The sequence below is a fragment of the Acomys russatus genome, chromosome 23, assembly GCF_903995435.1.
Source record: "Acomys russatus chromosome 23, mAcoRus1.1, whole genome shotgun sequence".
Classification (NCBI taxonomy): Eukaryota; Metazoa; Chordata; class Mammalia; order Rodentia; family Muridae; genus Acomys; species Acomys russatus.
The window spans coordinates 17,810,683-17,838,402 of NC_067159.1; the positions used below are offsets into that span (position 1 = coordinate 17,810,683).

Genomic DNA, 27,720 nt, shown 5'->3' on the forward strand with positions numbered 1-27,720 from the left:
GGTCGACCCTGCGAGCGAGCGTGCGGCCAGGGGGCGTTTGGGAGCTACCGCCTTGGCCGGGACGCCCACGGGGCTATCTGAGGCCGGGCTTGCAAGGAAGCGTGGGGCACTCTGGGTCCTTTCCAGGCGCACAGCAGGACGCGTTCCTGACCTTTAATCCCAGCTCCGCGCCTGCAGGTCAGTCAGGGCCTTGGCGGGAAGCGATCGCTCGCTCCGGGAGCCGCTCGCCAGTCGTAAAGTGCTGTAAAGAGCGCTGCGCTTTACGACGCCGCACGGGAGGCCCGGAAGACCTGTTCCTGCTTGGCACGTGGTTTGGGATCTACAGTTACCGGAGCGCAGTAGTGAGTCTTTTAGGGGCGTTAGGGAAGCACCTTCGAGTCTCTAAGCGGGTAATTGGGTCGAACTTTACTTAAAGTAGTCATTCCAGTCGTTTCTAAGCGTATGCACGGTCTAAGAGTCTCAGACGTCACGCGCGCTTCAGCGGCCCCGGAACAACTTTGATTTTTATCTTCATCCTTAGACTTTAGGGCCCCGGCGTTAGCTGACCTTTCTGTTGTTCGCTTCGCTCTGCAGTCTCCCCGCTCCCTGGATTTCGAAATGCTTTACTTGATCGGCTTGGGCCTGGGAGATGCCAAGGACATCACAGTCAAGGGCCTGGAAGTTGTGAGACGGTGCAGTCGAGTGTATCTGGAATCCTACACCTCAGTCCTGACTGTAGGGAAGGAAGCCCTGGTACGTGATTAAGGTCCCCTGGCCCCTGGGGGAAACACATCTAGCTAGCATCTGATTCTCGTACATCAGAGTGGGCAGAATCTACGCGTCTGCCTTTTTAGACCCTTTAAAACACACACCCTGTTCATTACGATCTGCCTCATACCCAGTGACTTAGGAAATGAAACGGTGGTTTGTCCTCCTTTACAAGTCTAATTTTTTTTGCCTTTCTCCAGTAAATTAAAAAAAAAGAAAAAAGAAAGTTATTTTACACTCTTGGGGATAGTTATCAAAATCCATTATTTCATGAGCTAGCGAAGAAATCCTTTCTGAGTTGAGTGCTAATGAGGTGCTGACACAGCGTTAATGACTTGGTTATACATTCAGCAAGCAATATGAAGGCTTCCTCCTTTGAAGTATTTCCATAGGGAACAGCGATCTCCTTTTTGTCTGCAACACATCCAAAGAGATCTTACTTATAATCTCTCAGGAAGGCTGTCATTCCCACATGTATATATAGCGTGGGCCTGAGACTAAGTATCCAGAGGATTTATTAGTGTATTATATACCTTGAACAGGCTCTCATTAAGGGTAAATATGTAAATAATAAATACGAGCAGAAGGGTCAGCTTCTGGCTGATTGTCAAATTCAAGTGGAACATGTATTGAAATAAAGGACTGATGGGTGTGTTATGGGAGAAGGAGAAGGGCTTTCTTTTTTAATTGTTAAGCCTTCCAAATAAAAGGGTGGGCCACAGAATTTCTGGTTATTTCTCTCAGATTCACAGCCTAGACAGTTCTGAAACTTTCAGTTACTCTAAAATCTTGCACACTAACGAAGGCTTGTTCCTGAATGGGCCGTGCATCAGAATAAAAGTAGTGGCTAATGAGCAGTTTTGACTTGCTGGCCACACTTACTGGTTTTTACTCTTGCTTCAAGATGATAAAAAGTCTCTGATCAGTCATCTGTACAGAATTTAAAACCATCTGAGAGAATAGATAACAGACTGCCAGGCTAATAGAATGAAGTGTTTGTTGCAAGTGTTGGCCAAAATTGGGACATAACTTGTCTTTGCCTTGGGACATGTCCGTGGACAGTTTCTTTATTTTTAATTTCTTACTGTAGAAATAGAGGTCAGAAGTGTCTGTCTGCCTCTTAGGTTCTTAGAACAGTGCCCAGCACAAAAGTTTTCCGACATTTTCGTTGTTCATAGGTACATTTCCAAACTTACAAATGTCAGTTTCTTCATTTGCCAAAGAAAAAGAACCAGTGGAAAAGTATATAGTGTTTATTAAGATGTATGTGAGAATACTTTGTAAATTATAAGTGCTAGTAAATACTAATTTTTTTTTCTCTCCCCAAACATATATGTAATTACTATAGAGTGAAAATAGGGGTTTGGGCTGACCTTACTTGTAAGTAAATTATATGTTTTGTTTTGTTTTAAAGTGCTAGACTATCTGTTATTTCATAGTAATAAGTGTTGAGTGTTTTTAGGACATGTATTTTGCTTAGTTTTATTTTCCTTTCAGTGCTAGGAATTGAACCGAGGGTCTGTTACATGCCCCACAAGCTCTCTACTACAGAGCTACAATATCCAGCCCTCCAGCGTTTCTACTGTTCACGTTTTGTAGGCACACAGACATTCCAAAACTTGCCCAATATTGTACAGATAGCGAGAGGAGCAAGCTACAAACTAAAGCAGCTCTGAGTTGAAAACTATCGCTCCAGACTTTGATAGTGCCCCTCTGCATTCTAAGCAGTAGATAATAACTCCACAAAGTACAGTTTTAGGAAGCGCTAACAGAGAAATCTCATCAAACAAAATGGTCTGGCCCAGATCCTATCCTATTACAAAATCATTTTAGTATTCTCTTCCCGTCCAACCCCAGCAGCTTGCCACACGTTACCATCTCCCTTAAGTCACTCATATGTAAGTTTATGCCTTATATTTCCAGTAAAATTGTAGAGCCTCTTCCTGATCAGTTACATGCTGTCCTGCCTTTACCCCTTCACGTCTACATTTTCTTGTTAAAACAAACTGGTTTCCATAAATTGTTGATGTGTCGCTATATAACAATATGAAGTCTGATTTCAGCTACAGATAATTATACCACAGTGAAAAAAAATAGATAATTCTATTTTCAATAATGAGCATATGCTTCTTTTTACTAGTAATCAACCAGTCAAGACTTTATAAACGGCACACACAGGTGTTGCTAGAGAAATTCCAAGTTTGTCTGTTCTTATATTAATCACTGTTGTATTCAAACAGCCAAACGGTAGTCGTGTTAATATAATCTCCAAAAGAAATAAACAGCAAATCTGGGAAGGATGATCAGTTTTGGTACATGCCACTTCAGCTTCCTTTAGGCAGTCTCTGTTGATACGTTACGCCTTACGTGCTGACTGGTTAAGTGCGTCTGTGCATCATATAAGATGTATAAGAAGCACACCCTTTGTTACAAGTGGTTCACAGTCTGTCAGCGTTATGCCTAAGAAAACATAATGAAAGACTTCAGTAGTCATTTATAAAAGCAGCGGGAGGATGAAAGTATGTGTCTGTAAATAACTGAAGAGGTTTTATCTAAACCAGCACTCTAGAAACCCACAGTCTAAAGCCACATGGTAAGAGGAGAGAGCAACTCCCTCTAGTTGCCCTCTGACCTCCACATGTAGAGACAGCATTACTGTTAGTATTGCATTGGTGGCATGTGGCTTCTTGATTGTTTTCAGGAAACAGTTCAATAAAGACCATTTTTTGCCTTGGTATCCAGTTATCATGTGTTTTCTCTTAGATATGTGTGTGTAATCGTCCTGTGACTGTCAGTTTTCTGATTCCTAAAATCAGAGTTAAACATTAAAGATTAGTGATTAAGAAAAAGGCACAGTGAAAGTGAAGATAAAAGAAAATGCATTTTTAACGTCAACGTAAGCAGTATTATTAGGAGCTTATGAAACATGCCTCTAGCATCAAGTTGTTTCCCATTTGAGTAGCAGATTTTATGTAAGTATTAGGAAATAATTACCACATTTGGAATTGTGGCATATAACTTTGGATGCTTTTTGTTCATGTCTTCTTTGTTTGACCAATATTGGGTACCACTGTTCTTCCACCCTAGTAGACCCTATAAACTTTTAATAACTCAAGACTTCTCAGCATGAGGGAATACATTTGTTTACACATCCTCTTCCACATTTGAATTGCATAGGAACTCAGCTATAAGATTCAATTATATGATGTTGCATAGTATCTTTAGCCAGTGTCACGTGACCACTAGTTCACCAGCTCACTCTCCTGGGTTTGTTCTCTAGACCTGATCTTCAAGAAATTAATTGACAAAGCAGCTTGGATGAAATTTGTTTCTTTTTCTTTTTCTTTTTGTTTTGTAGTTATGAAGGACTGTGTAGTTTTTGTGAACAGCTAAATCATAACTTTCTGTCATTTATTAATGTTGACTCTTATTTTAGCCAGCATACAAACAAACAAAACGTTTCCGTAGAAATTGGGTAAAACACCTGCACCACCATATATCATCATTATTAATGTAGTCCATATTTTCATGTTTTTGGAATAGGGCTCATGAATACATATTCTCTGTTCATCCTTTGGTGTTCTGCCTGGTCTATTAGACACAAATTTAGAGGCCTCATATGTTAAGAGGTCTGCCTTCTCCAGGGATACGGTGGTAGCCCCAAAGACATAGTTTAATTGCATCATGATTTGGAGTCCTGGCTCGCTGATGAGTTGTACAGAATGGTTTGTGTTTGGCTGGTTGCCAGGGTTTGCACCTAGGTCTAGACAAAGATTGTTCTGTGGTGTATGTGTGTATTAAAGACTCATCTGTTGTCTTTCCTTTTGATATTTTGATACTTTAAATATGTAGGAAGAGTTTTACGGAAGAAAATTAATTCTTGCTGACAGAGAAAAAGTGGAAGAAGAAGTAGACCATATTTTTAAAGATGCTGATGTCACTGATGTTGCGTTCCTTGTGGTTGGGGATCCATTTGGGTAAGTCAAAATAGACACTATGAGTTATTTATTTGTCAGCAGTGGTGATTCTGTATAAAAATTTCCTTGCCATTTACCTGAGTTCTACCTAAAATTTTATATTTAAAATTTTAATGTGTTAGAAGATTAATGAAGGAAATCTACTTAATAAAGATGCCATCGTAAGTATTACTATCTTGACAAGTGTCCTGGCTAACATTTATTTCTCTGATGCTTTTGTTTTTGAACAAGGATATACCAGATGTCAAATACCTTTAGCTAGAGTGTCATTGTTAAGTAACCCACTACACTATCAAAAGTCAGATCTGCCATTTGCTTTGATAATTGCAAGCATCTTTGGCTTCCTTTGTTCTAACCTCCTCCCCCCCTTTTTATAATCTAATATTTGGCAATAATGCTGTCACTTATTTGCCTTGAATTTATCATTTATCAAACCTCTGATTTCAATGTCCCACCCCCATTGGGAGCATTGCTCTTCCTCATTACCAAGAAATGGGTTTTTCCTTGTCTAGTCATCATCAATCTCTAGTGTCAAGCCAAACACAAGAGTTCTTTGTCTGCAGCTGGTAACCCAAGATTTATGTCACAGATTTGAGGAACATAAGGACAATTAAATCACTCTGGGCCCACCATTGAGATTATTTCTCAAAACAATGGAGTTACATGTATATTTGTCTGTCATAAAGAAAATAATTAATGTCAATATGCAGGGCCAGAGAGTCTGTATCATTATTATATTTGATTGCAAATTATACTGAGTAATCACACACTAAAATATTTAAATTATTTTAGCCCCTGTCTGACATTTTTTTTTCCTGTAAAATTAAGGCTTTCTTGAATTTCATGGTACTTTTCTTTTTCTTTTTAGCAATAGGATAGTAAAATGAAATAAGGAAAATAAATCTTATCCAGCAAATGTCTTCTTTTATATAGCATTTTCTCACTAATAGACTGATTGCTTCTATCTAAACTTTTCTTCTATAGAGAATCCACCCCCCTCCCTGCCCCAGACTTCTAACATGGTAGCACTTATTCCTACAGTCACCTGAGGAGCTGCCTCAGTCACTGACAGTGTCCATTAGACAGTAAAATTGCTGCTCAAAATTGGGCTTCTAGTCTGGAATGAATCCAAAGGCTTACAGTCCAGATGAAATAAGTAGAGAAATCGAGAGCAAGCATTAGAAACTAGTCTAGCCAGTTAAAAAGTGAAATTTGTTACTTATTGAATGTAGTTTTTAAAAATAGAGTTTTTATTGTCTCATTTTATTTTTAAAAAGTAAAAAAAATTTTTTTTGTATTTTAGAAAACTTGTGAATTTATAACTCACCCCCCCCCCCAAAATTTTCACTATACTTTGAGGAACACTATGATCAACTTATCTATATCTATCTATCTAATGTATTTATCATTGGCCAGATTGTTCATATCCTTTCTTTTACCTTTAAAATTTTTTTTATTATTTTTTAACATCTACATTTATATTATTATACATGAGTAAAATAAACTACATACAGCAGGAAGAACTATGAGACAATCAGGAATTATATAATGTTACATTCATAGTGATTTGGCCATTTGTATTTTGCAAACTTGAAGTAAACATCTTTCCTGTCTTGTTGGGTCTAAATTTCTGAATGGAGACTACTATCTATCATATCTCATCTTTATTAACTTAAAACATCTATCTTGATCTAAAAACATCTTAACCTCTAACCTACTAAGCTGAATTGAAAGACTAAACTATCTGGTCTTCAAACCCATCAGAGACTTGAGAAGGGATAAAACTTAAATACCTGAGTGAACCCAGAGTGCAGGGTTAGCAGCTTCCAAAATGAAAAAATGACTGAGACAGTTTACTGCCTGAGCAGCCACCCAACACTCTCTATAACACTGGAGCATCATCTTTAGCTTCCTGGCCCACTATATCTGACAGGCATATTTGCGAGGCAGGAACTATTGAGGACTTGCCTACCCTGTCTCGGCAGAGTTTGGCTATTGACTCTGTCTGCATATAAACTTGCCCATTTTTAGGCAGAATTCTGTCTGTGACAGAAACGAGGACATTTTGTCCAGTGGCTGGTTTGCCACATTTGAATCCAACTCCATAAGGAGGTTCTTTGATGCTCATCTTTGAGGTAGGCTGGATGTTGCAAGGAGATAACTTGTCTTCTTGCCAAAGAATCTTTAGAATAATAAAAACATCTTTAAATGCCTTATTCTGTAGGTCTCTGAGGTTTTTGAAGACCCTATTTAACTATTTCACCTCACATATCTATAGAATCATATCTATTAGACCTAGAGATAAAATTCGACTAGTTTTTGACATGAGCATGGTTTGCATCAATATACAAAATTCAGTAACACTGAATTAAAAAATAACCTTATTTGTGAGTAATAATTAGGGCCTTGAGATGAGGAGTAGATTTAATAATCTACCTTTTGTTCTATCCTCCCTCTATATTTCTATATCCCCCTTTCTTTCTTTTCAGTTCCTATTACCTCACCTACAAAAGAAAGGTAAAGGAAAAGAGATATGTCCCTGAGTCAAACCTAATTTTCTTCTGTAAAAGACCAATAATACTTATAACCAACTCCCAATGAAAATAACCATCTGTAGACCAAGAGAGTAAACAGAAACCTATCCAACCCCCTTTATTTTAACCAGGTTAATATAGTCTGTCCCTTTTGTTGGTCTGTGTACAGACTTACACAGATTTTTAACTCATTTCCCATGTTCTGGTCAAATTTGAATATGTAAAACCAGAACAATTTGGAAATCTCAGCTGAACTCTGTAGGCTCCACTATTAGCCAGTATTTAAAATTTCCTAACCTGCTCTTCAGGTCTGAGTCCTGCCCTTGTTGTGTTAAGACCACACTCAGGCCAGCCAACTCAGGCTAGCCAGCTCATGCCGTCATGCTGTTGCACTCTCACACCTTGGATCAAACTTCTTCCTTCACCTGTGTTTATCAGTGACCTCTGCATCTGCAGCTTATGGCTGTCCAAGCTGTAGTCTTTTGTCACTCCCACCTAAAGTTGTAGCTCCACTTGACAGATAGAGATTATTGTTGACTTATGGAGCTGTGATTGAAATCTCTAAGAGAACAACTTAACGAGAGGAAAGATTTGTTATGCTTGATGGTTTCAGGGGGTTTAAACTGGGGTTGCTGGCCCTGTACACTGACTCAGAATGTCATGGCAGAGGGACTAGGTGACAGAGGAGCTTCTTCATTTCATGCCAGACAGGAAACTGGTAGAGAAAGACACAATAAGGAGCCAGTGACAAGATCCCCCCCACACCCCCCCCCCCATGGACCTGCTCACAAGCAGTCTGCCTTCAGGTAGGTCCTACCTCCTGAAGTAGTCAGTAACCTCCCAGATAGCAGCACCAGCTGGGGAACAAGCCATAGTCTAGGAGTCTTTTCACGGGACACTTTATACTTGATACTTATACCCTCACTGTGCTGTCTCTAGCCCTCTAATTTCATTCATAACACTTGGCTTACAGTGGCTACTAATTAAATATTAATTGAAGAACTTTGGGATAGCTTATCTAAAGTCAACAAAGAAAAACAACTTTAAGCATCTTTCTGTTCATTTGAGTAAATTGTGGAAAGATGAGTGTCACGACGTCCTGGATGGTAAGATGTTTGCTGTGCCCTAGTGCCCAGAGTTGGAGCTCCAGGACCCACATGGCATGGAAGGAGAGCACTAACTACAGAGTTGTCCTTCTGCCTCCACATTTATTTTGTGGTGCAGTGCATGCACACAAATATGCATGCACATGCACACACACATTCACACACACACACACACACACACACACACACACAGGGAACATCATGCACAAAAAATTTACTAATAAAAATTTAACTGTGAAAGGAAATCAAGATCTGTAGTCTTATATTTTTTTCCCAGTAATTTTTAAAACTGTGACAAAATATGCCTAACATAAATTTTACCTTCGTCCACACAGATCACTAGATTTAAGAACATTCACAGTTTTCTACCCCTCCTTCACTAATCACTGTCTCTCAGTCTTACACCTTTTAAGGAGATAATTAAAAGTCACAAACTACCCACTCCCTTGGTATCCAGGTTATTGAAAGGGAAGTAGAAATTAACTACAGGGGAACTAGACTGATTCTAAATGGTATGACATTAATACCTGGCTTAGCCATGTGGGAGATGAAGAGTATCAGGCAATCTGTCCCTTATCATCCACAGAAAGAGTGATATCATTCATATATATATACATATATATATATATATATATGTATATATATATATCTCACAGGTTTTTCTAACATGCATAAAGCTTGTTATACAAATGTATACTGACATACAGTTCTTTTTCTACTTTTTTACGTTTGTGTTATCTCTTTGTGGTAGATTGCCTCAAATAGGCTTTAAATATATGTACCTCAAACATTTTCTAGCATATAAAGCAACTTTCAAATGAGTTTTCAACTTATAATGTTTTTGATGGTTCTTGAGGTTATAATGGTTTCCATACACTTTGGAACAATAAATTTCCAGATTGCCCGCACCACCCCCACCCAGTCACACCAGCACTGCTGCAGTTGCCTTCATGTACTTGGTGTTTCCATCAATTAAGCCATTTTTGCACCTTTTCTTTTGAAAGTGCCTTAAAAGAGTTCAGAATAATAAGTGTGCTGTTAAGGAACAATTTCTTCACTGTTTCTGGTTATGTGACTTAGTTCTCACATTTGGGAATAGTGAACCTCTGTGTGCGCGTGTGCACCCTGGCATGTGTGTGTGTGGTGGTGTTTGGTCTGATTATTTCAGATGTATTTGTTATGATGATACAGTTTTAAACCAGTTTTCCTTTCATCTATTTAACTCACCCATGAAGCAACTTAAATTAAAAAATAGCGCTCTCATTAAATAACTAATTTACTTTTCCTTGTACTTGAATGTTAGGTAGTAAGAGTCTGTTCAAGGTGCTATTAAAAGCATTCTTTATATCTGGCATTCTTTTTTTTCCACACCTCTAAATCAAATTGCTGACAATTTTTTATACTGGTTTTATTTTATGTGTGTGATTAAAAACAGGCTTCCCTGGTGGGCATGTTTTAATCTGTAGCTGGCTGCCTCATGGGGTGTAAGCCCTTGATCTTCCTACTTGGTATGCATTGACCAGTTGACAGAGTCTGCTTATTTCTAAGTAGTTTCTCAAACATGCTAATGTTGCTTTCCCCAGCAGGGCTTAGCATTTTTATCAAGATGAAAAAATCTTTAGTAATGCCATTCTAAATTGATGTGAGATTACATGTCACAGTATTCAATTTATATTTACATATATTTCCTTCTATCCCAGCCTACCTAGTTGTAATCACACATTTTAAAAAGGAAATTTAACAGTCAGCACATGCACTGGGACACACACAAACACACTCACTCTATAGTAACCAGACTGAAAACAGCTATAAATAGAAAAGCTGCACACAGACATAAACTCCAAATGGAATTCTATCAAGTAGAATTTTAGTACATTGAAAGACCAGCAAGCTATAAATATGTCCTGTGTTTTCCCCTCAGTTTTAAAATATGAAAACAAATGTAAATAGGGCAGAAGAATTTGGTTTAGTTATACTGCATTATAAAACTATAAAGGAGAAAACTCAATATAACATGTCTACTACACGTGGAAGCTCAAACATTAATGTATAAAAACAGATATTAGAGTAATGGTTACCACAGCCTGGGGAGAGCCCTGGGGAGGGGCTGCAGTGAAGATGGTTACTGTACAGGGGGCTGAGACACGAGCAGTTCAGATGACTTAGAACTTAGTAGAAACTGTGGTTGATGACAATTGCTTACTTGAAATAAATAATAGAGAAGATTCTAAGTATTCTGAACCCAAGGAAATGATAAATGTCTGAGGTGGTAAGTCCCTTTGATAATTACTCTTGTATACGCACACATATTGAAATGCCAACTGTTTTCATTAATCATGGCCAGCTAAAATTTCTTAAAACTAATCTAAAGAATCCCCGAGACAAGAGGCACGTTGCTGAGTTTATATTCTCCAAATGTCTTTAGCAGACATCAGGACACAGCATGTCCTTTTCTTCAGTCACTGTCAGTTCTGTAGTTGGAATTCCGTCTTGTGGGGGATGTGGGTAGACGTACACTGCATCCCTAAAAAGCTCAAATAAAAGACTTCTGCAGGTGCCTAGTAGAATCTGAGAAAGAACAGTTGACTCTTTGACTTGAATTCATGAGCTAGAAGATTCATGCCATTCACTTAACTCAACCTGTTTTCTCACTACAGGGCTACGACACACAGTGATCTTATTCTGAGAGCAAGGCAGTTGGGAATCCCTTATCAGGTTATTCACAATGCCTCCATACTGAGTGCTGTAGGCTGCTGTGGTTTACAGGTAATGTCACAAGGGAAGTGCTTGATGGAACGCAGTAGAACAAAAAGGCTCAGTTTTCCTGTAAGCCACAAGTTGATTTTATTGTTATTTCATGAGCTGTAAAACTTAATGTTTGAGAATATACTCTTCAATATATACTAAGTTTTTATACTGTTTTTCTAAATTTATTCTTTTTTTAAACTCTTCCAACAGACCATGTAAATCTATCGAATTATTTTAACTTTATGTCAATCTTGTGCATACATAAAAAGGAAAGAATAAGCAAATTACATTAAGTATTCCTAAACGCTTTTTATATTCTTCCAGTGACCTCATCAGTATGGCCGAGCCTAGTTTCCCATGCAGCATCCCTTCCTCTTTCACTAAGAGCATAGGAATCCGCATTTCTTAAATGAATACGGAGCTGTAAGCCGTGGATGAAGGCATTAAGGCCACGTTACAAGTGCTGCTATGTAAAGTTAGTTACGTTTAACTCCTACAATTGTGGCTCAGAGAGCTTGAAAGACTGTTTTATTGATGTGTCCGAGATTTACTCTCAAGCTATTGCTACCCGCTATCCAAGGGTGATATCTGTCCTGATGTGCACATGTGCATAATTCACAGCAGCTGTGATCCCTGCATGGGCAGCAGTGCTTTCTAAGACACTGCTTATGAAGACATATTCCAAATCTCTCTATATATCTTAATAGGAAAAATATGTGCATCTTAGAATCCATGAGGTAAGACCTTCTCTGATAATATCTTGCTGGAATCTGTCACCTACGGATAGCTATTTTTTTAAAGATACATTTGGTATCATGAGATATGAGTGAGTAAAGGAGCTTGCCTCCAAGCTTGACAGCCTGAGTTTGAACTCTGGGACCCATGTGGTGGAACAGTGCTGCCTCTGTAAGTCGTCTTCTGATCCCCATGTGCATGCTGTGGCATGCCCCCTCTCAAATTAAACAGACTTGGAAGGGGGGCGGGTGGAAGGAGAGAGAGATGTTAAAACCAGCTATTAGTTACTTAGGAAGACCAGCTTAATTCTATTGACTCATACTGGCCATCCATTTGAAAATATTTAATTTGTTTGTGAAGAGACAGACAAGAAGTGTATACTAATCACTTTTCGATACTTAGCCCCTTGCTCTCAGTTATTATATGTGCATTGATGTAGGGGTTTGCATCCATTTCTTTCTAAAATGTGTACTACAAGTCCTGCCAACTTGTCTTTACAGTTGAAAGCATTTCTGTACTGGAACAGGGTGAAAGCTGTTCATAGAACTCTAAAATGTTAATGCTACAGAGAACATGTGGGGTAGAGAAAGTGACTCCTAGAAATGTTCCTGAGTTAATAACAGAGATGAAATTTAAAACAAACAAACAAACAACAACAAAAACCCCCCACAAAACTAAACAAAACCCTTCCCTTTGGATAGTGATACCTTGAAAGATTTAATGGTTACTAAAAGAAAAGAAAGAAAAAAATAAATTAACACATGATAAGAGAGATGTTGAAATAGTAAACTGATAGAATACATACTTTTTATGTTGGTTTTAACTTTAGGCCTTATGAAAAAAGGAGTCACTTTTCTGTCATATTTTTCCAGAAGTATTGTTTTTGTTTTATTTTCTTAAGCATTAAAAAAAACAAATAACTCCCATGTGTATTAATTACATAGACTAAGAACTAAATTTTCTGACCCTGTCTTTTCAATCTTCTGAATTGCTTCAAATGGCAATTGTTCTCTATCTAAAATAGGTGAGGTCTATTTGGGAAGGAATTTGCTGTGAGATTTGACAGTTTCCATATAAGCCCCCGAGATTGTACTTATGTTTAATAAATTGTTTTAAAAAAAATATTTAGCCCTCATGATTGTATCTGGGCCTTTTCTAGACAGCTGTAACCATACCCCATCTTCATTTCATTCTCTCATCTGTATGTGAAATGACACGTCTGTGCACGACAGGACAGGCCTTGCTCTTCCCTGTAGTCCATGATGGGCTTCTTTGGAGACGGACCTCTGTGCCACCAAAAAAGCCATATTCCAGGAAAAGAGGGGTCTGTCTTCCTTCCTTCCTTCCTTCCTTCCTTCCTTCCTTCCTTCCTTCCTTCCTTCCTAGTTCTCTGACTAAAGGCATGCTAAGGAATGGCAACAGTCTTTTTCATGAGCTTTAATCCAAGGCTTAAGGAGAGGCTGGATCTGTAGATGGTCAAGGTCCCTCTGTAGGGTGTTGTAGGAGCTGCATAGAGACCACACAAAGACTCTCAATGGACTTTCATTCATCTCTAGAGTACTTAGGATGTCCAGTGCAGTACAGGCGCTGTGTAAACAGCTATGGTGTAGTGCCCAGGGAGGGATCAAAAAAAGTAGTGCATATAAATTACAGAAACAGTTCTCCCTACTCCCAAATATTTTTGTTCCATGGTTAGTCAAATTTATTGAACAAGAAGCATAGATATGGAGCGTCATTTAATATATGCACTTCACATTTAGTAAATAAATGCATATATACCATGTGTAGTAGAAAATCTTCAGTTGATTTGCTTTCCTTTTTGGATTTTTTCTCTTTGCTATTTGGACTAGCATTTGTGGAAGACACTGTAACCTGACCAAGTGATTCCTCAGAGACAGTGTTCACCAGACACACTTAGAGGGTTTGTGACTGAATGTTCATCCTTACTGTCAGACTTTCTGAGAATAGTAGATCTGTTATGAAGTCTAGGAAATTACATACATGTATTTATTTATTTATTTATTTATTTATTTTAAAATTAAAATATAATTACATGATCTCTCCTTTCTTCGGCACCCCCACATATGTGCCCCCTCATTTTTATTTTTATTGTGTGTTTGTGTATGTGTCCCTGTGCCCACATGCGGGTGCCATATAGGCCAGATCTAGAGGGTATTGGCTCCTCTGGAGCTCTTGTTACAGGCCCTTGTGAACCGCCTGACCTGGCTGCTGGGAACTGAACTCAAGTCCTCTGGAAGAGCAGTACACACTCTTTAACTGCAGAGCCATCTCTGGCATGCCCAGGCAGTGTACAGTCCTCTAGTGCGCTGCAGCTGTAGGTACGGGGGCATGCCTAGAGGACCACCAACACGCTGAGCAAGTAGCAGTCTCTGAAAGTGAATGCACTTCATAGTCTCCCTATAGCTTGTCAGGACTGACTGAAAGAGCAGATGTTAATTCCCAGAAATATTCGTGCCAGATAGAGTGTGAGCAGGCTCCGCCTCATGTTCTCTTGCTTAAGTTTGCAAAAGGAAGTAGGCTTCACTTTTGGAAGGCGTCCTGCCGTCTCTGAATTGTCATGATTTCAAGAACCAGGCCTGCTTCGAGTGTTGTGGAAGACCTGGGCAAACATGCATTCCATCATCTCTACTTCAAAGCATAGCAACTACCAATGCCTACCGCAAGAGTGGGCACAGGCATTTACACGGTCAGTTGGTTGCCCTCCTGAAGCTGAGGTCTACTTTTGTTGTTTTCTGAAGGACTTTGCAAGGACAGTTGAGAATTAAGTAGGTGACTGAGACTACTGACTGGTCTCCTTAGCTCGGTAGTTTATTGAACGACAGGAGATTCTTGCTGATCATTGTTGGGAAGAAGCTAAGAACTTAACACTTCTACATACATATGCAAACACATATCCCTAGCCCTCTGGTGAGCATTCTGTTACAGGTGAGTCGTATGGTTCCGTACTGTAAGTATCAGCCTTGGTGAAAATTTCCACATTAGAGGCTTGCAAGTTAGACATCTTTAAGGCGAACATGCTTCATTCAATCCATTGATACCATATATCTACATAATGCTTGGAAATTGCCTTTGGATGCAGAGATAAGCTTGTCTTCATGTAGCTTGTAGGTGATTGTGTAATTTTCTCATCCTTGCGAAATATTTCCACTTTCTCTGGCTGTTGCTTAAGTGACCCTGAGTGTTGCCATGTGTTCAGTTTATATAGTACTCTAGGAAAAATGTGTATTGCTTTCAAAAAGTAATAGCTGGTTTCCTTTTATCTGATAGTCGGCACTGTTGATAATGTAGTATTCCTATTGTTAGGCTTCAGAGCATTAGGTGGCTTCATTGTGTTCTAGGACCTAGTGTAAAAACTGGTAAAAATACAGCACAGGAAAGCGGCACTAAACGCAGTAATAAGGAGAGCACAGCTCTGTATGGCTGTCACTACAGAACCTACCTAATCTCTGTCTTAAATTTGACAACTCATTAGCATATTTATTAAACATTTTCTTTTTCCATTAACTCTTTAAATTTTTATTTGTTTATTTTATTTTGCTTTATTTTATTTATTTTTATTTTCCTTCAGTGTCTTAATTTGCTTTTTAATTTGTGTGTGTGTGTGTGTATGTGCATGCATGTGTGCCACAGTAACTACATATAGGTAGGCCAAAGGACAGCTTGTACAATAGGTTCTCTCCTTCTACCATGTACATCTCAGAGGTCAAAGTCAGGTCATTAGATTTGGAGGCAGGCAGGCATCTTTACTATCTGAGACATCTTCCTGGCTCTTGTTTTGATTTTCTGAGATACAACTTGGTTACATAGCGCAGGCTGGCTTTGAACTCAGCCATCTCTCTGTCTTCGTCTCCCAAGTGCTGACATTACATATGCCCCACCACATCTACTCTACCCATTGTCTTAGAGCACTGATGCATCGTTCATCCAACTCAGTAGCTTCTTCCTAAATTGTAGGTGTCACTGTGCCGTTCTTCTGCTCAGACAGCTCAGCAAACGCCTCAGAATGTTGGTGTTCACATTTTACCATTAGTCCTTTGGTTTACTCATCTTCACATTTTCTTTTGCATTTATCACAGCACCTTAAAAACAATTTACTTACAATAGGTATTTCCTGAGTTAAATTACTTATTTGTCTTCTGCCTTCTAAACCAGTTATTGTCTTTGTTGTAATATGCTTTAAAATATAGTTCTTTTTATTTAGTCTATAAATGGATTCCTACTTTACGTTTGAAAACAGGTTTTTGTAGTTCTTCTGTGATGTGCCATAGTTGACATGTGTAGCCATGTTCATAACCTTAGTATCAGCAAAAATCAATATAATGTCAGGATAAGAGCAACAACAACAAACCATCTCTAAGAGCAGTACTCTGGACAGACAAGAAAACTAGTTGCTTGTTTCTGTGGGTTTGTGATGGAGACTTTGGTCCTTTTGCTGACTTTGCTTTCTCTTCATGTCCGTTGACTTAATCTACATATGGAGCCTAATGAGTTTCTTAGCAAGTTAAAATTTCAGGTTCATACATATATATTTATATAACAGATTTCTTAGTTTATCATATTAGAAGCAGTAAACCATAGAAAAGATTTTAAATATAAGAGAGCACCCGGCTCTCTCTACCTTTCCTCTCTACCCTGTTTCTCTATCTTCTCTCTTTACTTCCTTTCTCTCTCTCTGGGGCACCCCTACCCCCTTTCTTTCTCTCCCCATGCTCACTTAATAAACCTCATAAAAAAAAAAAAAAAAGAGCAACCTAATTATAGAGTAGAGTTTTACCAAGTACCTGTACTGGACCAACAAGATGGCTGAAGAGGTGAACGTGCTTACTGCCAAGCCAATGGCCTGAGTTCAATGCCCAGAACCTACAGAGTAGAAAGAGAACCAAGCTCCCCCAGTCGTCCTTTGTGAGCTGTACCACATGCATGTCTGTACTTGTGAAAGGAATTGTTTGTGGCAGTGAGTTGAGTTAGGAGACTGTTATAGTCACTCAGACAAGTGTCAAAGGTTCAAAGCAAAGCAGTGAGAAATAATTGAGTAGTATGTTTGTTTGTGAGTTATGCAACTGGGCTGATGGGACTGGGTGCTTGGTCAGCTATCAAAAATGTGAGCTATAGATTAGAGGCAAGTCAAATACTCTTGATCTTCCTAGGTAATTGTTTGATACCGTCCTGTTATGTAGTTTATTCCTCTCATTTTTCCTCATGCTCACTCCTACACCTTCATCCTTTCTGTCTCTTTAAGTTCTCACTCGTAGTTGGTATTTCAGAAGATGCTTTCATGAAGATGCTGTGCTCTCAGCATAGGTAGGGTCCACATATCACATTGACAATGGCTGTTTTCTGCCTAGTATTTCTCTTTCTTGTGCATCTTCTCCCTTTGTCATAACAGTTAGTACCTTACACAGTGACTGGATGCATGGTTTTCAGTTAAAAGTTTTTATTTTTTTTATTTTCTTTTTTCTTTAGCAAAGCATGATTCAGTACCAAGTTAGATGGGCTACATTCTAAGTTAGTGCAGATGAAAGCAGAACAGATTTTTTTTTCCTCTAGTATTTCTGAGGAAATGGCTGGTTTTGTAAGGCTTTTGGTGGTGGTGGTGGTGTTTTTTTTGTTTTATTTTGTTTTGTTTTTTGAGACAAGGTTTCCTTTGTGTAGCCTTGGCTGTCTTGGACTAGCTTTGTACACCAGGCTGGCCTCAGACTCACAGAGATCTGCCTGCCTCTGCCTCCCGAGTGCTGGGATTACAGGCATGTGCCACTGCCTGGCGATTTTATAATCTTTAAACTTAGGTTGAAGTAGTGACATTGTCACATTTGAAGCAATAGTGTTATAGGGAAGAATGGTGTCAGCACACAGGCCAGGGCTGGGAGACAACCACTCTTCAGGTCTCTGAAGCCTCAGCTCTTGTCATTGAGATTGGCTCCGCTTTCCTTTTATAGTTACTGGTATTGATTGGTAAGACCTGTGGTTGTGAAACGCAAGGGTGCTGGGCCTTCTGTTCTTTGAGGTACTGGCATCTCCATGGTGAAACTGTTTGCATAATGTTCCAGCATTCACTGAAGACGCTTGCACCCTTGCCACAGGAGTGGCTGCAGTTATAAATCAGGGCCCTAGAAGGCAGTGCCTATGTGAAGTCTTTTTCAGTCCCCCAACAGGGCGGTTCACGGTCTGTCCCACAGAACACTTCTGTTAGGTTAGATGTGACTAGCATCCCAATCTCTTCAAGGCTGCCGTGTTCCCCCCCCCTTCCCCTCCTCTCTGTCTCTCAAATATTTATACATAAATGGAAGCATTGTTTTCCCCTGAAAGTTTTTATGAAATAACACTACTATTTCAAGTTTGGCAGGTGACAAACCCCCTTTGAAATGTGTAGTTGAGCTTGTCTATTTTAAATGTAACTTAGGAAGAGTAGTTTTGCATATTTAGTACTTTTGAGCTCAGCCTATAAAGAGCAGTTGGGTTTTGTGAGGACATAGCAGTTCAGAGCATCCTCAGGAACATTATTACATCATATACTGAGCCCTGACTGTGTCTGAGGCACAACTAGCACTCAGTATGCACTTTGCTACTCACCCGTTAAACCTATGCTCCTACTCAGCATGCGTTGTCATGAGTCCAGGGCCTTTGTCAGCTCTGTGAGACATCTCCTTTTTCATGAGGGCCAGAGATCCTGTTGCTTATTATTTTAAACTCATATTTAGAATAGTGCTTGGCACATAGTGATGTTTTCATTATTTGTTGGGTAAATTTGCTTCTCATAGGACATAGTAACTGTAACAACTCTTCTACAGAGATTGGGCCACTCCTATGAAGTTGGCTCTGGTGACTGTAGTTTAAGAATCCTATATTAGAACTCAAAATGTATTTTCCACAGAAAAATCTTGTTGTACGGGGCAGAAAGATACATGAGCATCTGGGGCAGCGTGGCCTTTGCATGCTGTCTTGTGAACACCGCTGCCACCAAGTAGCATGGCTTCTCTCTGAGGGTGACTGGCTAACTGTCAAATGCTTTGAGAGTAAAGCTCCTGGATAGGTGAATTGGAGCCTCTAGCATACCAGGAACATGAGGACTCAGAGGTCTGTGGTGACTCTTAGAGGTTCTAAGACCTTGGTATACAGAGCCTGAGAGCTACTGGCTGCTCTGGAGAAGTCGAAAGAATGCTCCACCTTTTCTTGCTTCTTTCCTGTCTGCTTCCTGGCATCTCTTACCACAGCTTCTGACACTGAAATGAGAAGGAAATGTCACTGCAGGAAACAGCATCATCAGTGCCCACTTGGAACCTGTCTCTTTGTTTTTCACAGACGAGCATAAGGCTTAGGAAAGTAAAATAAAAGCTGTGGCTTTTTAATGTCTACACTTTCCTGAATTCTTATACATTGAATCAAACTGTTTAAATTGAAGAATTAAATCATTCTATAACTTTATTAACATTGTACTTTACTGTACACTGTCTTGGGAAACATCTTTTGTACAGTATTTCTCAAAAAACTATTTAATATTAATTTGTAATGTCACAATATGAATAATTTTTATAGGTCACTTGATTCTCAAAGCTGTGGATGGGATGAACAGTAATGGCAAACAGCTACCAGGTTACAGAGCCAGTCTCTAGAACTTGACTGTTCTTTTCATAGGCCCTAGAATTGGACTTGAGTAGACTACTACAGCGAGTTAGCTATAGTGATGGAGAAATGAGGTGAGCCACCTGGATGAGGAGATATGGGAAAAGGTCTTTATTGTTGGACTTTGACATGAAAGACAAAGATGCTGTTGACTTGGGAGAGTATAGGTTGTGATTAATAACAGGAGTGATTATATGGTTTGTGGGTTTTATTGAGCTAATGCGATGGATGGAAACATTCCCTCAGACCTGAGTTTATATATTTATTTTTAGCTGTGTGACTTTAGGTTAGTCAACTGATTTTTGTAAGGTTTGATAGTCTTATCAGTGAAGCAGAATATTAAACTTTTTACAACAGTTGTGAGTACTGAAAGCTACTTCTATTTCTGTGTTTTTGTTTTTAAGATTGATTTTTTTAAGTCGGGCTTGGTGGTGCATGCCTTTAATCCCAGCACTTGGGAGGAAGAGGCAGGTGGATCTCTGTGAGTTCCAGGACAGCCTGGTCTACAAAGTGAGTCCAGGACATCCAAGGCTACATGGAGAAACCCTGTCTTGAAAAACCAAAAGATTGATTTTTTTTTTTAAAGTTTTAAGTTATGTATATGGGGTTGTAAGTACAGTGCAGGTTCCCACAGCCACAGGGGTCAGCTCCTCCTGGAGCTGGAGTTTGAGGTGATTATGAGCTGCACAGACTTGGGTCCCTTGCAGCTATAGTACTAGCATTTAACCACTGAGCCTTCTCCCAGCCTGAGCCTTGTCTGCAGCCCTATTTCAGGGTTCTTGACCTATGAAGAAGTAGTGACTGTAGTATCATTAAGTAGTGTTTTATTTTTCTAGTTGTACAAGTTTGGAGAAACAGTTTCTATTGTTTTTTGGACGGACACTTGGAGACCAGAAAGCTTCTTTGACAAAGTGAAGAAGAACACACAGAATGGCATGCACACATTGTGCTTACTTGGTAAGTATTGGGAAGATGGCGTCCTCTCACACAGTGGAACTGTCAGGCTTCTCTTGTTTTCATTTTGTGATAGAATTAAAAGTATTCTGTAATACCTAGATAGGCAAAGAAAAAAAAGAAAAGACACAGGCTAGCCATCAAATGTACACACAGCTCTCTTTCTCATACTCTAAGCTCCAAATACCATATAAATCCTGTGTTCATGCTGAGGACTTGCTGTTCTGTCTTATAACCTATAGATTCTTACCAAGATTCTGTATTTATACGTCTATCCATCGTTAATGCAGCTCAGCAGACATGAAATGAGCATGTGTTCTCATCTCCAGCCATTCTGCATCCTCTCTGTCAAAATCACAAGATGGCACTTCCGATAGCCACTCCAAGATTATCTTGTAAATAATCTTGTTAAAATCTGTTTTGCAGACGAAGTTAACTATTGAGCATTTCCCCAGTACTATTCATTTAATTGTTTACAGAATAGAATCTGGAGGACCCATTGTTCCCAGCTCACTTTATTGTACTGTCCTGCCTAAGTTTTATTTTTATTTCCTGTGTAACATAGAAAGGGTTAGGGCTGCTTTGTGCAGCAAGATAATAGTACTGAGTTTGAGATAGACATGGCTTCTAAGCTTATATGTTGTGGAAAGTAATACTGGAAACAAATTTCACGTTACCTCTGATGACCAAAACACAGCTGACATCTTAAATTAGCCTTGAAATGATACTTAAAGTTGGAACCAGAAGATAAAATCCCAGTGTCTCTGCTTAAATATTCATACAATCAAAATAAGCCACACTGCCTCATGGAGTTGAAAGTACTGCTTCTCAAACTAGTTGTGATTTTTTTTTTAATTATTTTGTTTGTGTATGTGTGTGTATGCATGTGCATGCCACAGCACATGTGTGGAAGTCAGAGGATAACATGTAGAAATAAGTTCCCTCTTTACTCTGGATCCTGTGGATTGAATTCAAGTCATCCATGTAATCAGCAGCTGTGTGTATTTGCTCACCTATCTCACCAACCCTCCACATCAAAGGTTGATATTTTTGTTTGGTTGTTTTTGTTGTGGTGGTTGAGTAAGAATGGCTCTTATAGGCCCATATATTTGACTGCTTAGTCCCCAGGGAGTGGGACTTTTGAAAGGAATAGAAGGATGAAGAGGTGTGGCCTTGTTGGTGTGAATGCATCCTTACTGGAGGAAGTGTGACAGTAGGTATGAGCTTTGAGGTTTCCCCAGTATCTCTTCTTCCTGTTGTCTCCAGATCAGGATGTAGACCTCAGTGCTCCTTCTGCAGCACTGTGTCTGTCTGCATGCTGCCATGCTCCGCACTATGATGATAATGGACCAAGCCTCTGAAACTGTAAATAAGCCCCAACTAAATGCTTTCTTTTGTAAGAATTGGTCATGGTATTTCTTCACAGCAATAGAACAACGACTAAGACAGTTGTTGTTTGTCTTATTTAATATAATTTATTTATTTGTGTGTGGAGGGTAAGGTGTCAGGCTTCCAAATTCTAAAACCATAGATCTCATCAATTATATTACTATGTAGTTGTTGATTGCCTGCTGTGGGTCTGCAAAAAAGCATGGTAGGAAACTGCAGAAGTTAGTAAAAAAACATTAGTTACAGAGGCATTTTTAAGTACAAAGCCTTAGAATAGAAATCAATAAAGACTGAATGAAATAATTGTAACTTACTGCATAGATGGGCTGGGAGTAGGTTGTAGGAGAGCCATGTCCACATGTTCAGTAGGCATCTGTGCTTTACATGTTTTCAGTAAATAGGTTGCAGTTTACAAATTCAAGGTGAATCAATTACTAGAGGTGTCTAGCTTAAGTATTAAAGACATAATCTAAAATAAAGTATGACTTCAACTACAGATTGGATTGGGGGCCATTTTTTCAATATCGTTCATTTTTGTATGTGGTAGACAAGTGGAGCTATTAAATAATGATATTTCACATTTGAGAAATACTAAACATTAGGGCCACAGACATTGAAAACCAGATATGAGATTAATCATTGTTATGATTTCTAAGTGAACTCTTTAGTATTTGTCAATAAGAAAGCCTTTTGCTATCACTTTAGAAAGTTGTAGAAATCTGTCAGCGACTCATCAGTTGTACCATATTTATTTTTACAAAAACAAACTTTAGCTCAACCGTTCATTTTGCATGTAAAAAAGGAAGCAGCTGTTGACCTTATGTGAAGTTCCTGTAAGGACACAGAGCCAGTCTGGCTTTTCACTGTTTCACAAGTAGTTCAGCTAGGCAGCTGTGGTAGCGAAATGCGAAGGACCAAATCTTTGCCATGGGCTCTGTCAGAGATTGTGTACAGGTCTCCGCCGTACTCAGCATGTGACATAGAGCCCTGAAGCCCTGTTATTGAAGGGTTCATTTGTTATTAAGGTATGTCTTACCATTTCTAAGAAAGCAATCATTTCTTTTCAAAATACAGTAAGGTTTTATCATTGAGGCTTTTATAGTCTGAATCTTGAAAAATAAATAAGTATGGGAAAACAAGGAGACATTCTGGATGAGTCTATGTATTACCAGCTAGTAGAACTGAAAACAAAGATTCTGACTAGCTATTAGGTAGCCCACATGCTACCATTTCCTAATGCTTTCCCTTATTATCTTTTCCAGCAGGAAACTTGATCCCTGCAGGGTAGTGTCAGGGCCAAACTCCCATTTGCTTTCTACTGTGGAAGCCTTTCTGTAGCCACAGGCTTCCACTCCTCTATAGCCATAGTAGGAAAATAGTCACACACAAGTGTGAGCAGAGACACCGCGAACTCAGATCAGCATTTAGGGGGCTCTGGAGCTAAAGGGCTTGGGGTACAATAACTACATTGAAAGAACTGTCTTTTACTCCCTACAGATATCAAAGTGAAGGAACAGTCTGAGGAGAATCTCATCAGGTGAGTGAGTCCGTGCCAAGGATGAGGGCCTCCTTTTAGTTCCATGACAGAGTCCGTAAGTTCTGCTTCGATTACCCGAGTCTAAAGATGCCTGAAAAGTGAGCTCTCAGAACAGTTGTTCCACAGTGAGCATTTGACTCATACGGAAGATAGAGCAGGAGGAGCAGGTGAAAAGAACACAGAATTCATAGAGCCAGCGCTGAGAGCAGTGATGGGCACTTAACGGCCGACCACCCAGCAAATGTGCGTGGAGTGGACATAATGTTAGGAGTTCAAAACTTCGGCTCTCAGCCTTATGTCAGCCTCTGCTTGCTGCTGCTTTGGGGCTCACTGCTCTCTGTGTGTGAGGCCCGGTCCTCCCTTAGTGAGGAGGCGGTGCGCAGTACAGCAGCTCCCACACACAACACGGCAGTGAGCGGTTGAAGTGTGGCCAGCGAAGCTGGGGAACGGAAGCTGTCGTTGAATGTAAACTAGTAATTACAAACCCTTTAGCATGTAAACCTGTTTATTAAATATATTTTCACTCCGTGAGAATTTCTTACCTGTACAATATATTTAAGTTATGCTCTCTTCAATGTATCCTTCTAAATCTATTTTTATCTCCATATATTTTATATACATATTAAATATTTCTGATGAAAACTCAACAAATGAAAATATGCTGAAAGTGCTTATCAGATTTCAAAGACTTATTATAGAAACAATACTTAACACTTATTTGGGAATTAGATATGCAGATATCAAATATCTAACTAGATATTCAAATATATTGTGATGTTGGGCTGAATAAATATGTTAACATGTTATTAAAACTAGCTTTGCCTTTGAAACTCACTAGTGTGGCGCCTGCCATGTTCACTGTGCTTCTGCAGATAGCGCTGACCTGGAGAGCTGTAGCGCAGTGAAACGCTGCGCGCAGCTGCAGCGTCAGAACCTTGCGCTTTTTACTGATCATTTGCTAAGCTCGCAAGGCCTCGAGGGATGCAGAAATTAAACGTCCCTGCTGATCTTGACAGTTTCTTTCTCTTTGAAGAAATAAACAAACAAAAAGATACAGGAAATTAAAAAAAAAAATGGCTAGCATGCACGTGGCCCCAGATTCAATCCCAAGCACCATGAAAATAAAAACAAAAAGAACAAACACTAATGCAACTGCAGTTTACACTGTGTTGACGGAGCTCAAATTACTGTACCTCAAGTGTCACCTTTAATAACTAGAACTTTGATTAGACATGTGTCTCTGTGAGAATGCTACTTGCCATCATTTTGGTGTCACAGAGGACAGCTGAAGTAGCACGATAGGAAAAAAAAGCCTGAGAAACTCAGTCACTGGACCCACCCTTGGTTTATGCAGAAGTGCGGGTCATGTGAAAACGTCCGGTGTGGACTGCCACTTGAGTGTGTCTGGGGAGGAACTGCATGGGTGCCGCCGGGATTTCATGAGTTAGAATACTGATGTCTGGTTTTTGTGCTTACAGGGGAAAAAAGATCTATGAACCTCCTCGGTATATGACTGTGAACCAAGCAGCCCAGCAGCTTCTAGAAATTATTCAAAATCAGAGAGCACGCGGGTCAAAATCAGGTACTTAGGACCCGTGAGATTCTTATGTTAGTAGTTACAGATACATACATGTCTGATACACACTCACCACGCTGAAACCGGGTGATGTTTCTACCTTGTTATGTATTTCTTGTCTTTCTTTTTTTATTTCAATTCCACAGGATTCAAGTAATACTGAAAGAAAAATAATTGAATTCTTTATCATAAAACTGTCATAATTTAAAATTTTAAAATGACTTTTTACCAATTACTTATAATCGGGATTTATTAGTAAACGTGCTAACATATAAATGTTTGATAAAATAGAGAGCTTGCTACCATTTTAGTTCTAATCAGTATGATCTGTGTTACATAAATACTTTCATTCTCCTTTTTTTCCTTAACACTGAAATATAGAATAGTTTTCCTTAGGATAAAGACAAGAGTTCATCTTACCTGCCTACTAGGTAGACAGAGTGTGGTGTAAAGTGTGTCCAGACTGTAATGTTTGCTGAGACTTCTGAATGCTCCTGTCACAGTCTGTTAAGGGCACTGTCTTTTGAGCACCTGACTAGTAAAAAACATACTTTAAGGTATTTTTGAGTGACCTGTTTATATTTCTAAGTCCGCATTATACTTATGTATGTCTTTGTATGTTACATGTGTGCACACTTGCTGTAATGTACATGTGGAGGAGGTTGGAGGACAACATTCGAGAGTCAGTTCTCCTTTCCCTAAGTGGGTGCCAGGAATTGAGCTCAGGCCATCAAGGCATGGTCACAAGGACCTTTCCCTCCTGAGCCATCCTGCTGGCCCAATCACTGCATATGCTATCCCCACTAGAGGCACTGAGTTCCTTGCATGGCCTCTTTGCCTTGTATAAATCCTAGTCCCATTTCTTTCTTAAATCACTTTTCGGTGAAGACAGCTTTCTTAACTAAAGGACGAAAGCCACCAGAAGTCAGCTCTTCAGCTGTAGCAACAAAATGAGTGATGACAAAGAGTAAATAAGGATTTTTCATTCTGAATTTAACAGCCTAAGTATTCGGAAATGCCCCTTATTTGCTACAGGCTCTGTAGTTTACTAAGTCCTCTTGCATTCATTGCATTAATTAATCTTCACAACTATCGTCTCGGATAGAAACATTTTTAAAATTTAAAAAATGGTTAATTTTTTTGTAACTCACATCTGTGAATTCTTCTGAGTCTTCTGATTTTTATTGTGTCTCGTTCAGTACAAATGTATCTCAAGAATTTATTTAAAATATAGGTGTGTTGGGGCAAGAGGGACAATTCAATCCTTGTGAACACTTGCTGTTCTCAAAGAGGGTCTCAGTTAGGTTCCCAGCACCCAGAAGGAGTGGTTCACAACCACATGTAATTCCAGCTTCAGAAGATCTACTTGCCTCCTCTGCTGCCATGGGCACCTGCAAGCACGTGCATGCATGTATGTGCTTATACCAAGATACAAGTAAATAGTAAAGAAAGGTAAAACTAAGTCTTTACAATATGTGTGAGCCATAAATATGTTCACTCAAGTGTTCTAAGATAAGTGTTATATCGTTATGTGGAATACAAATACAGCTTTTTTTTTTCCAAGTCGTTGAAACATGGGCTTGGGTAAACCTTTGAAATTTTAAAGTAACTGGTCTGTAGTGAGCCAATAGGAAGATTTAAGGTGGTAAGGCATTTTTTCCGCGTATTTGTTGAACTAATATCTTTGACTGTTGAATGAGGCTGAATTGATCTGCAGTATCTATCTCTGTGTCTTCCCCTCCCCCACCTCTTGTTTAAACAGCAGTCACTGAGGACACACTCTGTGTTGGCTTAGCCAGAGTTGGAGCTGAAGATCAGAAAATTGCAGCAGGCACATTACAGCAAATGTGTACGGTGGACTTGGGCAAGCCATTGCATTCTTTGGTCATTACAGGGAACAACCTGCACCCACTGGAGATGGAAATGCTGAGTCTCTTCTCTATACCGGAATCCCAAAGAATTAATGGACTCTGAACATGGACATTTTCTGTTGTCCCACAGTTCATCTAGACTGGGGTGTGTGGTATTTATGTGGCTAATGGCAGGGGGCTGTCATTTATCTAGAAAATATAACAGAAGTGACCAAAAAGAAGTGAGTTGACCTACCAGTGTTTGGCTTCCTGCAGTAGTTTTCCCCCATTTCATCATTAGTTGTTACGGTAGCATTAGTTGGCTGCTTGCCAGGATGTACACACATGGAGCAAACCAAGCCAGAAAAGTGCGGCTGGGCATCCACACATTTCAGAGCATTTTCATATATGAAACGAGTCAATGCTAGGAGGTTGGTACCAAGAATAAGCTTTGGGGAAGTTGGCATATGAAGCACACGAACCCTGTTTTTAAGGGATAAAGAAGCATGAAGTAACAAGCAAATAGAAGATGGGTAACTATTCATATTTTGTTTTATTATCTCCTTATAAAAGTGTAGTTATTGGGGACTGGGGCCATGCCTTAGTTGGTTCAGTGCTTCTGTGCAAACACTAAGCTTAAATCCCCAGCACTGATGTGAAAATTTAAGTGTGGCAGCATATGACTTTAATCCTAATGCTAGGGTGAGGAGCAAGGCAGGCAGATGCCTGGAGCTTTCTGCTTAATCTGTGTGTGCCTTATTCAGTGAGAGATACTGTTTCAAAACAAAAGTTGATAGCTGAGTGTGGTGGCACATTCCTTAAATCCCAGCACTCAGGAGTCAGATAGGTAGATTTCTGAGTTCGAGGCCAGCCTGATATACATAGCAAGTTCCAGACCACCTTGTGTTTAATAATAATAATAAAAT

At 39.4% G+C, this 27,720-nt stretch overlaps 1 protein-coding gene across 2 annotated transcripts; it reads left to right on the plus strand.

Moving 5' to 3' along the window:
• The first annotated feature begins 344 nt into the window (after positions 1 to 344).
• Dph5 (diphthamide biosynthesis 5) lies at positions 345 to 27,720 on the plus strand. 2 transcript variants are annotated; one of them, XM_051165469.1, is made up of 8 exons: positions 345 to 389; positions 574 to 732; positions 4,600 to 4,724; positions 11,022 to 11,130; positions 20,325 to 20,445; positions 23,329 to 23,368; positions 24,847 to 24,950; positions 26,707 to 27,720. In XM_051165469.1, the coding sequence occupies exons 2-8, from the start codon at positions 598 to 600 to the stop codon at positions 26,916 to 26,918; spliced, it is 846 nt and encodes a 281-aa protein (XP_051021426.1). In that variant the 5' UTR covers positions 345 to 389; positions 574 to 597; the 3' UTR covers positions 26,919 to 27,720. The 2 variants fall into 2 exon arrangements, with proteins under 2 accessions (XP_051021426.1, XP_051021427.1); XM_051165470.1 differs by lacking the exon at positions 345 to 389 and having other exon boundaries at positions 410 to 732; positions 26,710 to 27,720.

Coding starts and splice junctions, on each gene's coding strand:
- Dph5 (XM_051165469.1), top strand. CDS start 598: ATGCTTTACTTGATCGGCTTGGGCCTGGGAGATGCCAAGGACATCACA. Junction 20,446..23,328: donor GCACACATTGTGCTTACTTG/GTAAGTATTGGG, acceptor TACTCCCTACAG/ATATCAAAGTGAAGGAACAG. Junction 24,951..26,706: donor AGCACGCGGGTCAAAATCAG/GTACTTAGGACC, acceptor TTGTTTAAACAG/CAGTCACTGAGGACACACTC.